This window comes from Marmota monax, unplaced genomic scaffold (assembly GCF_021218885.2).
Source record: "Marmota monax isolate L192 unplaced genomic scaffold, Marmota_monax_Labrador192_F-V1.1 WCK01_AAM20220418_F8-fsc00022, whole genome shotgun sequence".
Lineage (NCBI taxonomy): Eukaryota > Metazoa > Chordata > Mammalia > Rodentia > Sciuridae > Marmota > Marmota monax.
Genome location: NW_026695215.1, coordinates 3,193,739 through 3,208,092, shown reverse-complemented (window position 1 = coordinate 3,208,092; position 14,354 = coordinate 3,193,739). Strand labels below are relative to the sequence as shown.

Sequence of the window (14,354 nt, the reverse complement as noted above, 5' to 3'; positions counted from 1 at the left end):
TCCTCCATTGCATGCTTTTAGCCCCTTTATCAAATATAAGATAGTTGTAACTTTGTGGATTAGTCTCTGTGTCCTCTATTCTGTACCTTTGGTCCACCTGCCTGTTTTGGTACCAGTACCATGCTGTTTTTGTTACTATTGCTCTGTAATATAGTCTGAAATCTGATATCGCTATGCCACCTGATTCACACTTCCTGCTTAGAGTTGCTTTTGCTATTCTGGGTCTTTTATTTTTCCATATGAATTTCATGATTGCTTTCTCTATTTCTACAAGAAATGCCGTTGGGATTTTGATTGGCATTGCATTAAACCTATAGAGAACTTTTGGTAATGTCGCCATTTTGATGATGTTAGTTCTGCCTATCCATGAACAGGGTATATTTTTCCATCTTCTAAGATCTTCTTCTATTTCTCTCTTTAGGGTTCTGTAGTTTTCATTGTACAAATCTTTCACCTCTTTTGTTAGGTTGATTCCCAAGTATTTTATTTTTTTTGAGGATATTGTGAATGGGGTGTTTTTCCTCATTTCCGTTTCAGAAGTTTTATCGCTGATATACAGAAATGCCTTTGATTTATGTGTGCTGATTTTATATCCTGCCACTTTGCTGAATTCATTTATTAGTTCTAGTAGTTTTTTTGTAGACCCTTTTGGGTCTTCTAGGTATAGAATCACGTCTTCCGCAAATAGTGATAATTTAAGTTCTTCTTTTCCTATTTTTATGCCTTTAATTTCTTTCATCTAATTGCTCTGGCCAGTGTTTCGAGAACTATATTGAATAGAAGTGGTGATAGAGGGCATCCCTGTTTTGTTCCAGATTTTAGAGGGAATGCCTTCAATTTTTCTCCATTCAGAATGATGCTGGCCTGAGGCTTGGCATCTAGATAGCTTTTACAATGTTGAGGTAAGTTCCTGTTATCCCTAGTTTTTCTAGAGTTTTGAACATAAAGGGATGCTGTACTTTGTCGAATGCTTTTTCTGTGTCTATCGAGATGATCATATGGTTCTTATCTTTAAGTCTATTGATGTGGTGAATAACATTTATTGATTTCCGTATATTGAACCATCCTTGCATCCCAGGGATGAATCCTACTTGATCATGGTGCACAATTTTTTTGATGTGTTTTTGTATTTGATTCGCCAGAATTTTATTGAGGATTTTTGCATCTAGGTTCATTAGAGATATTGGTCTGTAGTTTTCTTTCTTTGAGGTGTCTTTGTCTGGTTTCAGAATCAGGGTGATGCTGGCCTCATAGAATGAATTTGGAAGAGCTCCCTCTTTTTCTATTTCCTGAAATAACTTGAAAAGTATTGGTATTAATTCTTCTTTAAAGGTTTTTTAAAACTCTGCTGTATACCCATCCGGTCCTGGGCTTTTCTTGGTTGGTAGTCTTTTGATTGTTTCTTCTATTTCATCCATTGATATTGGTCTGTTCAAATTGTGAGTATCCTCCTGACTCAGTCTGGGCAAATCATATGACTTAAGAAATTTATCGATGTCTTCACTATCTTCTATTTTATTGGAATATAGGTTTTCAAAATAATTCCTAATTATCTTCTGTATTTCTGTAGTATCTATTGTGATGTTGCCTCTTTCATCCCGTATGTTAGTAATTTGAGTTCTCTCTCTTCTTCTCTTCGTTAGCATGGCTAAGGGTCTGTCGATCTTATTTAATTTTTCGAAGAACCAACTTTTAGTTTTGTCAATTTTTTCAATAGTTTCTTTTGTTTCCATTTCGTTGATTTCCACTCTGATTTTAATTATTTCTTGCCTTTTACTCCTCACACTTCAGATAGAGCCCTAATATCCAGAGTATACAAAGAACTCAAAAAATTAAACAATAAGATAACAAATAACCCAATCAACAAACGGGCCAAGGACCTGAACAGACACTTCTCAGAGGAGGACATACAATCAATCAACAAGTACATGAAAAAATGCTCACCATCTCTAGCAGTCAGAGAAATGCAAATCAAAACCACCCTAAGATACCATCTCACTCCAGTAAGATTGGCAGCCATTATGAAGTCAAACAACAACAAGTGCTGGCGAGGATGTGGGGAAAAGTACACTTATACATTGCTGGTGGGACTGCAAATTGGTGCGGCCAATTTGGAAAGCAGTATGGAGATTCCTGGGAAATCTGGGAATGGAACCACCATTTGACCCAGCTATTGCCCTTCTCTGACTATTCCCTGAAGACCTTAAAAGAGCGTACTACAGGGATACTGCCACATCGATGTTCATAGCAGCACAATTCACAATAGCTAGACTGTGGAACCAACCCAGACTCCCTTCAATAGATGAATGGATAAAAAAATGTGGCATTTATACACAATGGAGTATTACACAGCACTAAAAAAAATGACAAAATCATGGAATTTGCAGGGTAATGGATGGTATTAGAGCAGATTATGCTAAGTGAAGCTAGCCAATCCCTAAATAACAAATGCCAAATGTCTTCTTTGATATAATGAGAGCAACTAAGAACAGAGCAGGGAGGAAGTGCAGGAGGAAAAGATTAACATTAAACAGAGACATGAGGTGGGAGGGAAAGGTAGAGAAAAAGGAAATTGCATGGAAATGGAAGGAGACCCTCATTGTTACACAAAATTACATATAAGAGGTTATGAGGGGAATGGGAAAAAAAAAACAAGGAGAGAAATGAATTACAGTAGATGGGGTAGAGAGAGAAGATGGGAGGGGGGAGGGGGGATAGTTGAGGATAGGAAAGGTAGCAGAATACAACAGTTACTAATAGGGCATTATGTAAAAATGTGGATGTGTAACCGATGTGATTCTGCAATCTGTGTTTGGGGTAAAAATGGGAGTTCATTACCCACTTGAATCTAATGTATGAAATATGATATGTCAAGAGTTTTGTAATGTTTTGAACAACCAATAAAAAACAAACAAACAAATAGAACCAAGAACCAAATTTAAAAGTGGGATGGCATCCAATTAAAATGCTTCTGCAGAGCAAAGGAAACAACTGAGAGTGTGAAGAGTCTGCAGAGTGGGAACAATCCTAGCAAGCTGCGTCTGACACAGGATTAATACCCAGAAAATATATATATATATATATAAACACCAAAAAACCAATAAGCCAATCAATAAATGGGCAAAAAAAAACCAAAGAGATATTCCTTGAAAGAAACACAAATGGTCAACAGATGTAAGGAGAAATGCTCAACATCCCTAGTAATCAAGGAAATGCAGATCAAAACTATACTAAAATGTCATCTCACTCCAGTCAGAATGGCAGCCATTAAGAATACAGGTCACAGTAAATGCTGGCAAGGATGTGGGGGAAAGGTACACTTGTACATGGCTGCTGGGACTGCAGACTAGGTACCATGCTGGAAAGCAGTACGGAGGTTCCTCAAAAGACTAAGAATGGAACCACCATGTGACCCAGATGTCCCACTCCTTGGTGTTTATCCAAAAGAACTAAAATCAGCATGCTGTAGTGATACAGACACATGAATGTGTACAGCAGTGCAACCACATAGTTAAGTCATGCAACCAGTCCAGGTGCCCATCGACAGACCAATGGGTTGATCACTGTGATGCATATACACAACGGAGTTTTATTCAGCCATAACGAAGAATGAAATCTTGGCATTTGCTAGTAAATGGATAGAGCTGGAGACCATCGTGCTAAGTGAAATAAGGCAGACTTGGAAAGCTGAAGGTCGAATGTCTTCTCTCCTATGTGGACGCTAAACAAAAATAAGAAAAAAGACTAGTTGGAGGGAATCTCAGGAAAATAGAAGGGAGATCAGTGGAGCGGAGAAAAGGGATGGGGGACAGGTGGCAGAGGGAAAAGGAGGAAGAATGGAATGAAACTGAGCAAATCATGCTCCGTACACATACGAACACACCATGGTGACTGCCACCTCCGTGTGTCTCTATAAAGCACTGATTAAAAACAATAAATAGAAGGAAGAGGTAGAGCAGAGGACCAGAACAGAAGAGTGAGGAGGGGAGGGAGAGTGGACATACTAGATGCTGATGGGGCCAGTTCTAGTTTATGCATGGGCATGTCCCAATGAACCCCACAATTAATGTATAACTATGACGCATGAATAAAAGTATTTCTTAAAAAGAATGGCACCCTCCCTGGGAGGGGACGTGGGCAGGATCAGTAGGTGATGTCCCCATAGACACCTATTAAAGACAGCAGAATGTAAACAGTTGCCAGGCCCCAGCACCAAGGGAGCAGGAGGCGGGGCAAACCCTACCACCAAGGGACTGCAGAAAGGGCCACTTACCCTAGTTACTGTACTTCTGTCCCAACTCAAGGCTCCTGAGATGCTTCCATGCCCAAACCTTGACCTTGACCTTCTCTTTACGCCCCCTGTTCATTTCAAGGGCACTACAGGAATCTGGGAGGGATCACTCATGTTTGCCTGGGACTTCCACCAACTGTAGAACCCTGGGACCCCAGCCCTCACTGACTAATGCCAGCACAGCCCCCATGTCACTGGGGGAACCAAAAAGCACATTTCCGAATAGCCCTGGGGGTTAAAACCACCACCGGTTAAACACTGCTACCTCATCTAAAATCTCATTTAAAGCCACAGCGAGAGAGCCACCCCAGGGGCTCCAATCTGCGTCACTACTGCAGCCCTTTCTAGAGTTCTCTTCCGTTTTTCTCTGTTCATCTATATATCTCCCCCTCTCACTCTAGCCACTAGAACTTAGCATGCCACCAGTGATTCCCTTATCTCCCCTGCAAAGCCCCAACCTCCTCCTCCTCCATCCTGGCTAACACAACCTCACCAGTCAACCGGGCAGAGACCTCAAGGCAAGCTGACCCCTGCCTTTCCCACCTGGTGCAAACGAGTCCAGGTCTAAGTATCTGGAGTCCTCCCCGCAACCCACCACTGCGACTGCCTCCAATCTTATCATCCTCAATCCCTCCACAGTAACCCCACTCTGCTCTCCCCAGTGCAGCCACACCAGCCTCTACCTAGCATCTACAAGGCTCCACATCAGCAATGCTGAGGTTCCTCAGCCAAGACTGGAAACTCCTCAGACACACAAAGGCCTCCCCCAGGCTCCCCAAGGGCCCTACATCCACAACCTCCAGTGAGACCCAAACTTGCCCATTTTGGGGGGAAGTGCCCCGTACTGGGGTGCCTCTGCACACAGGCCAGGATCCTCCCCCAGCCACCCCTGGCCCAGATGACCTCCAGCTGCAGGACAGACGGGACCAGCTAACATGCTCTGCAACCCAGGAGCCTTCAGAGGAAGAGGCTCAGAGTGCTGACCACACGGGAGGGACACACCTGATGAACAGCATCAGCCAGAACCTGAGTGGACTTTGTCCCTTCCTGCCTGTTTTCAGGCCGTGTCAGCTCACACAGAAGGGACTCCTGGTATTAATCACTGGCAACAGTGAAGAACGGGGACCTCTACAAAGGGCACAGACCACACTGTGAACTTGGCTCTTGAGGATTTTCTGACCTCCACCTCCACTCAACATGCCGTCACCTGCAGCCAACCTCCCCCAGGTGAGGAAGGAGCAACCTGGGCAGCCTGGCTGTGATCACCAAGAGCACGGCTGAACCCGGCTCCTGCTATCACCGCAGACACTGATCACGTGCTTCTGGGAGATTTTTAATTCACATTTCCTCGGGACTAGACAGTCTCCCCTGGTGGCACACTAATATTAGGGAACACCTTGGAGTCCTTCTTGAAGTCCCACCAGTAGGCAGAGCACCATGGAGTGAGCTCTGAACGTGACGAAGGCGGTGTGGGACTGCAAGGGAACCAGCGCCTCAAGGTGGATCACACCAGCCGTGGTGCTGTCAGTCACCTCAGAGCCTGGGTGTCATGTGACAGTCACACTTCACTTGGGCACATATCACCCACTCAAACGCTGCAGCAGTTCAAGTGAAAACAGAGCGAAAATGTCAAGGATGAGGGTATCTCGGTCTTTCTCCTTTAATGGAGGCTGAGAAGTTGGCGTTTTTTTATTAGTGCATATTAATCACACAGAACAAGGGTTCCGCTGTAGTCAACTGGTGCACGCACAGAACATGCCACGGCCCTCGCCTTCCCCTTCGCCCCAGACTCTCCCCTCCCCGATCCCATCCTCTTCTCAAGTTCAAACCAGCTATTTACTATAAGCTACAATATTAATGAAAACTTTTCAATAAAATCATGAAGGATCTGAATTTTGCAAATGATTAAAATTAAGACAGAATTTAATCAACGGTTTAAGCACAACGAGGTAATTCAGGATTAACTTGTTGTGATTTGTCAGGCACTGACCTGTCCAGCTTCCTCCCCTGTTTTGTCTTGGCTCCTATCTCTTACTATTTTTCCTTTTCTATGTCAACACCATATGTGTTGTACATGCTGAGACTACAGAAAAACACGAAGAAATTTAAAAGATTCACAATTCTATCAACCTTTACGTTCTGATAAGTTGCCTTCCCCATTATTAAAATCTAATAAAATTTAAAATCCAGTCTTTGGACCTGCTATAGAATCTGAAATATAAAAATTTTATCATATTATCAATCCATTAAGCCCCCAGTTTTCAATTCTGTGAATGTGATAAATATTTAAATATTATTTCAAAGTTAAAACAAGTGGTATATTTGTTTCTCAGTTTGAGTTATTACAGGTGTTGTGCATCAGGGATGATGGGATAAAATGGGTTAAATAATTCTCTAAATATTTTTATTGGTTGTATAATTGTTCATTATGTAGATATGCATGACATAAACCATCACTGTACATTTCTCAATCCTTCTAGAATCTCCTACCCTTGTTTTTTCACCCACTGGGAGTGATGAGGTCCACATGCTTCCTGACCACAAGCTCACACTGACACGCACTGCTTGACTCTTCGGGGCCACAGTGGACTGAGCATAGGAAGTGTCCCATGAGAATATAGGGGAGCTGACCCACTCTCACGGCCTCGTGACCCACAGCTATGGTGAAGCTGCAGTGCCCTAGGCTGCTCTAGGTTGACACTGGTGGCAGAACCTAACCTCATGGCCGCCTGGCTTGTGTGCATATGCTACCACCCTTGCAATTCCTCCTGAGACTCCAAGAACCCTTCTCACTAGCAAGCTGCATCAGCACACTCTGTTGCAAAGGCTTGAAACAAATCGCAAGCACCCTATACCAAATAACTCAAATCATCACCAAACAAATGAAGGCACAGGCACACACCCTTCAAGCTTAAGGGAGTACCTTGCACTTTAATGCTTTGGTGTCTGATGGATTCAAGTTACCTTCATCATTTCCACTTGCCACGTGATTCTGTCAACTTCTCACACAAGATGTCTGTACTGGCCTCTCTCTTTCTGAGCAGGAGAATGCTAACACATTTGCCTCTCCTTGTTAAGCAGGTGATTCCCTGGGATTCACTAAGTTGACTTTGCACATCCACCTGCTGAGCCAGACTCAAAAATATTCTTGGATTTCAGCAAGAAGAAAACTCCTTCCTTTCCCTGCTTTTGGTGATGTAAGCACTTCTCTCAAATTCTAATTAATTTCAACATCACAGAGAAATAACAGCACCGCTAATAATTACTGAACATATATCTCAAATGGCTCTTATTTACCTGAAAAACTTGTAAGAGAAATACAAACTGAAACATTACTCAGACAATCTTTCTTGCCCATTAAGTTGACAAAAACCTAGAGTTCTCCTGGCATTCTCTGCTGGAAAGGCTGTGGGAAGGAGGTGCTTGTCTGCTCCAGAGCCCTGCAAAATGGCACCACTGTGATGAGCAGAAATTTACAAAAAATAATAAACTGTTATATGCCTTTATACTTACACCTAGCAATTCCACTTCTAGGAAACCACCCCTAAGACAAAATAATAACAATGCAGAATGATAGAAGAACAAAGCAGGAACCTTGTAATAGTGAGACCAAAGATACCCTAAAGCCCAGAAAGTGGGTGGGAGGAACAGAGTTTAATCCACTTCTAAAGGCAGAGTCACACTTACATCTACTGGGAAGGAACAGCTGTCCCCACACTCCAGCTGGGGAACCTTCACATCTGCCAGGAAGGAACACCTCTCTCTGGCTATGTACTAAACAGTGGAAAACCACTCAGCACTGAGCACCTGGGGCACTCCCTTGAAGTCTTAAAACACTATTTCACACCAAGACACCAGGGAAGATGGCCAATTCCACGCCAGAGGGAAGAAGTGAAACCATGATCCTCTAGCTCCTAACGCTCCAGACAGCAAAGAACATGATCCAAGATTGCTAAGGTAAAAGTGGAGAAGGATCAATAAATATATAACTTGAATTTTCCCCCTAGGAACATTAGGTGGATGTACATTGTTCTTTACAGAAATAGTCCAGCTAGTAAATGAATAAGGAGCAATAAATTAGATGACATCAACATTTAATCAGATAATAAATTAGAAAGCATTAGTGCAATAAATTAACAGAGCTGATGACGATCGCCAGCCACACGTCACGTGCCTCCTGGGAAGTATTGCAGGACCAATAGCCTGCTTTCCTCAGTTAAAACTTGGAAGGGAAAATTGTGGAAATGGATAGAGAAATTCTAGGGTAGATTCGTAATGATCTCCAAGATTCAGGTGAAAAAAGCAAGCAGCGGAACATGTTTACAGTGCGCTATGATTTAAACAAACACAAGGCAAAAAGACATTTCCATAAAGAATCATAAACGAGTTCTAAAAACATGCACCAAAAGAGTGGTGCTTTTCTTATCTCTCAGGTGGCCAGGGAACCACAGCACAGGAGGGACATCTGACTGGAGAGCCTTGTATATTATGGATTTTTAAGGTATGTGAACCTATTATTTATATTTTAAAAAAAGAATAAAATAAGTGAAAAATGAGCAATGATGGGTATGATCATAATACTCTAATTTATGCAAAAAAATGTTCTTAAATACTGAAGTAGTTATAAATAAAACACTCTCTGTAAACTTGTAAATACTTAACCAAAAAGAAAAGATAAACAAATATGGAAAATTCTTAAGCTCGTAGCTTTGAGAGTGTGAAAATCACGCAACTTCATCTACTTTTCATGACAAAAAGTAAAGCAAAAAACATTAAATAAAATAAAACTAAAACAATGTTCCATTGTAGCCAGACAAGCCCACAGAAGATGGGAGCGTGAGTCTACTCTTTCTTTATTTCTAAAATACAAGAGCTCCTACTGGCAACGAACCAAGACTGTCCGTGTGATCAGAAGCGACAGAGGCAACCTACGTGGGGAGACAGGAGTGAAGGGACCCTCGCGGCTGCCTGCTGGGAGTCTGTCTACCCACCAGCCACTTGAAACAAAGCCTAAAACCTGTTCAAGGAATGCAGACAGAGGCCTATGGCAGGAGCCAAGGGTACACAGGACGCCTTCTGAGGCACAGGGCGTCCACAGGCCAGCCACGCCTGGCCTGCAGTGCCAAGGGAAGCACACTCACTTTTTGCTGGCCTCACACACGTCCGTGATGTTGGAGAAGAGGTGGTGTCTCTCAGTCTTCGTCATCGTATCGCTCAGTTCTTTAGAATTTTTAAACATTCGTATCAAGATCTCCAAGCTGAGTAAATACGAATGTTCGGAGGATATGACTTCAAAGATGGCCTAGTAAGAGTGAAAAAGAACTATTTTACTAATTAGTTTAACTGAAGGACAAATATAGCTTTTTATCCTGCTGTAAAAATGGCCTGATGTCTTAAAATGCACAAAAAAGACAGCACCGGGAAACGCTCAAGGCGCAGGTCCCAGTCCTGTCTTTCTGTAAGGTCCAAATACCCAAATCCTGAGACAGCCTCTGTGCACAGTGGGAATCAGGAGGGACTGTGCCCTGAGGCCATGCCTCTGCAGAGGCTGGAATCTGGGAGGAAGCCAGGGTGTCATAAAATCTCAGTGGGACATTAATTAACCTTGGGGTCATCCCCTCCAGCACTGCTTTCAAAGCATGCTGCTTCAGGGACAGGAAGAATTTATGGCTATCCCTTGGGATTCAGAAATCCCTTCCTCCACATCCCTCCCCTCCCCTCCCCTCAGTGTGTGCTCTTTCTCTCCCTTATTTTTTTTAATTTTTTAATTGATTTTTAAAAAATAAACAACTAGTCAATAACAATAGCAAATATTCCAGCATGATTGCACCTATCTTCAAAAGGTTCTTATCAGCCACAGGAATTCTTTCATACAAACTCACATAATTGAGAGTAACTATGTTCAACAAGCCACCCACTCTTTCTACTCTCCTCACTGTCTCAAGAAGGAGCAAAGGACTCTCTGCAGAACTCTTGATGTCAGGCACGCTCTGGTTTTCCTGATAAGTGTGGGTGATGGACATGCCAACCCCACCTGTGCATATTCAACAACACCCTGTGGAGGAATCCAGCAGCTCCTCCGCAGGGTCAATTACAGAGCCTCCAAGGTCCATGACACAGGGGGAGGTCCTCCTTGGAGGGATGGTGAACATCCTGCAGGCCAGAGACTAACCTCCTTCCTGGCAACCTCACCACCCTCACCTCTAGCCCCCTCCCCTCAGGCCCCTGTCCCAAGGAGTATGGCCTGGGGGTAGGGTGGGAGCTGGCAGCCCAGGCTGCAGTGTGCACATAGGTTCCTGGGCTAATCTTGGTGTTCACCTCCCTCTTGAGCATCCAACAAGGCCTTAGAGCCTTAGATCTTACTTCGAGTGTGCTGGTGGAGCCCAGGCTGTGCTCTGGGGAATGAAGTGATGTTACTATCTTAAGAGTAAGAACATCACTTAACCTATCTATTACATCACTACTCCATCAATACAATTATCCCCAAGAACTATAAGGCACTAAAGAAAATTCCCTTCCTGGCCAAAAATAATGGCTGGATATGGTGCTCAGAACGACTTCAGACACTATCAACAGCAAAGGATTGTGTAGTCAGATCCAAAACACAAAGACTGAAGCAAGAACATATAATCAACTACACAGAATAGATCACAGCAAAGGGGAAAAGCACTAGCTTAATAAAGTTAATGCAATAATTGCTAAAATATCCTGCAACCAAGTCTAACTAGCCAATTAAGTTACACCTACTAAAAATACCTATTTAGAATATGAAAGAAACCACAAAGTTAGGTTTGGGACTATTGGGGTTTTCCTGTTGCTGTGTGTGTGTGTGTGTGTGTGTGTGTGTCTGTGTTATTTTCTCTCGTTTTGGTGGCAATGGTGCTAGGGACTGACTGGGGTGCTCTACCACTGAGCTTCATCCCCAGCCCATTTTATTTTGAGAGAGGGTCTCACCAAGTTACTGAGGCTGGCTTCCAACTTGCAATTCTGCTTCAGGTATTTGAATAGCTGGGATTACAAGCATGGCCACCAAACCAGCTGTCATTACTTTTTTATGTCATAAATCCGAACAGACATTTTCAGATTATAATAGAAATAGATAAAGTCAAATGAATAAGATTTAAAAGACAAAGAATGTTCTAATGGAATTAGGACTTTGGAGAAGCTCTTCAATTTGTCTACTAGGTGAGAGAAACTCCTTATGGCACATGTTAACAAGAGAGGGGGAAAGTCTGTAACACCCACTTGTCCATCATTAGGAAAATAGATAAAATTTTGAAAAGGTGGTATTCCCAGAGTGGAATACTACATAGTAGCCAGAATGAATGATTCAGATTAATATACATTTAACAGATGATTCTCAAAAACAATGTTAAGTGTAAAACGCAAGTAACTGAAAAATATGTACAGATTTATATCATTTTTTAAAACACGAGTACTCACAAATGTACATGTAATGCATGATTTTAAAACACAGATTGGTTGGAAAATTATGCACTAATTCATGATAGTTGTCTCTGGGGAGACAAAGGGAATGGGGTTATCAAGAGAATGCAGGACTTCTATTTTGTCAAAAGTTTTATTTTCTTTTAAAAAATATAAAGGAAAATTTTAAATGTAATACATTTGTTGATTCTCGGTGGTGGGTACACGGAAGTTCTGTACTCTGGTCCGCTTTCTTTAAGCTTAAATAGTCAATACACTGGACCTTTCTTTGGCTTTATTTTATTCCAGTGAAATAAACATTCCTGTGTCTTTGGAGGAATGAGTCTGTGTTCACATCTGTATGTGTACAAACAAACACGCCTGAGACAGAGGAATGACATTCTTAAGAATGTCACAGTTTTACCTCAATGAGCAGTTTTCTTTTTTTTTTTTTTTAAGCTGCACTGATTTAAACTTCAAGTTGTAAAACCCTATTATCTTAGTTTTCATTGAATAAGCTTTGCATTCTGTTGTTCTTTTTGAGTTACAGAAAACTGCCAGAGAGCTCAGAGCCTCACATAAGCCTTCCTCTGCTGACATTAACACCCAGGGTCCCTTTGTCTACAGATCAGCGTGTACTCTTCATTCGGACCTTGCCAGTGTTTCCACCAACCTGCCTGTCAATTCTAGACTGTTCCATTTTTCAAAATATTTCTTCCACTTTAAACTCCTAGACTAGGTACTTTGTTGCTTAAAGGCAAATGGTGTTAAAATACATAAAACTTTTCTTTTAGGAGGGCTCTGTGTGGGTAGCTTTATTTAACAATGGCCACATGTTGTTTTTGTAAAACAAAGAAAAAACAAACAAACGTGTTTTCAGAGAATAATACCACAGAGTGCACAGGAGCCACCCCCCACACCCCAGCTCAAGCACCTATTCTGGAAGCGTACCTCTTGTCTCTTTCTTTCTTCCTGGCTGACTGTCTGGGACAACCCATTTCTTTTTACCTAGGAGAGAAAGCAAAATAGAGTTGAACTCATTTACTTTGACAATTTCTTTATTACATAAAGCATAACTCTGCCCTCAAAAATCCATTCTGCAGCTAGGTGTGGTGGTGCAGACCTGTAACCCCAGCAACTCGGGAGGCTGAGGCAGGAAGACTGCAAGTTCCCAGCCAGCCTCAGCCACTTGGTGAGGCCCTAGGCAATTTAGCATGACCCTGTCTCAAAATAAAAAGGCCTGGGGGTGTGGCTCTGTGGTTAAGTGTTCCTTGTTTCAATCACCAGCATAAAAAAAAAAAAAAAAAAAAAAAAAATCTGCAAAATGTCAAATTAGGAGCTCTCAAATCCTCAGAGTTTAGTCACAATAATAAATGTGCATTGTTCAGCATTAAAGAACTAAGAAGTATGTACAACACAATTCTTTCAGGTTGAGCATTTTTGTTCCACTCTTGGTTCTGGATATTTTTAAAGTAAGTTATCTAATTAATCTCCCAAATCATAAATGAGAAAATCAGATAGAAAATGAGCAGCTGCTCTGGGCATGAACTGAGTCCACAGCTGACAGGAGTAGACAGGGTCTGCATCCAGGCCTGACAGCCCTAGGCCGAGGGCCCAAGGCCCCTGCTCTCAAGATAGCACCCCATCTCTGGTGAGGTACCAGCACCAAGACCCCTTTTCATGCCAGCTCTGGGTCCCCCCTGACTTTGGATGGGAAGCCACACTCTTACCCCCCAGCAAATTTTCCATTTGTTATTTTTTTTTGTCCACACATATCATGGAATGTCCTCAGCCTCACCCACCATCCTGACCCTGGGTCAACCTGTCAGCAGGAATTCACGGCAAAAGCCTTCCACACACTCTTAATAAGGGGGGAGGCTAGCAAACAGAATGAAACCCTACAGAGCTGCCTTTGCTGACCCCGGTGAGGACTGCACAGGATTTCCTGCTTGACACAACTTTGACACAGGGACCTGCAGACACCGTGTCCACAAGATCCACAGGTGAGGTCACAGCAAGGACTTCTGTGCCACTGGCATCTCCGTCCAGATGCAGCTCATTCCTGAAACTCTTCAGGGGAGGAGGATGAAGCACCTGGACTCAGACACCTGCTAGGCACCAGCCCTGTGCTGAGGTGTAAGAGTCTGGCCCCCCCATCCAAAGTCAGGGGGGACCCAGAGCTCAAGTAGTTGATATTTTGGGGGAGAAGTCATTTGCAGAAGGTAAAGCGCTAGTGCACACAACCGTCACCGTCTTTAATACTAACATGACAAATTGCAAAACACCCTTTCAGCCACACAGTCCCACTAACATCCCAGCAACCCACACAAAACTACCGACCCTCATTAAAAAAAAAAAAAAAAAAAAAGACTCCAGGAAGCGTTTTTTAATTATGATTTGGCAGCTGAACTGGAGCATATGTGGGGAGTCTGGGAGTTTGCTCTGGAGGGTTATGACAAAGCAGTCCCTCCTGGCTGGCTGCCGGGACACTGCCCGGGCCTGTCCTCCCCGTCTGCCCTCTTGGCCTGGACCTTCCACACTGTGCACAGGACAAAGAAAGAGGACTCATTCTGTCCTCCTGAGGCCCCTGAGAGCAGGTGTCTGGGAGCTCCAGATTATGAGCAGGCCGGATGCCTTC

The 14,354-nt window shown here is 42.9% G+C and overlaps 1 protein-coding gene across 1 annotated transcript in view; it reads right to left on the bottom strand.

Annotated features, from left to right (window-relative positions):
- Arhgef26 (Rho guanine nucleotide exchange factor 26) overlaps positions 1 to 14,354 on the bottom strand; it is a 99,955-nt gene that overhangs the window by 64,953 nt on the left and 20,648 nt on the right. Inside the window, exons 4-5 of the mRNA XM_046431591.2 lie at positions 12,668 to 12,724; positions 9,433 to 9,593 (exon numbers count right to left, since the gene is read on the bottom strand). Coding sequence (XP_046287547.1) covers positions 9,433 to 9,593; positions 12,668 to 12,724 — 218 coding nt within the window. The remainder of the gene's footprint in view (positions 1 to 9,432; positions 9,594 to 12,667; positions 12,725 to 14,354) is intronic.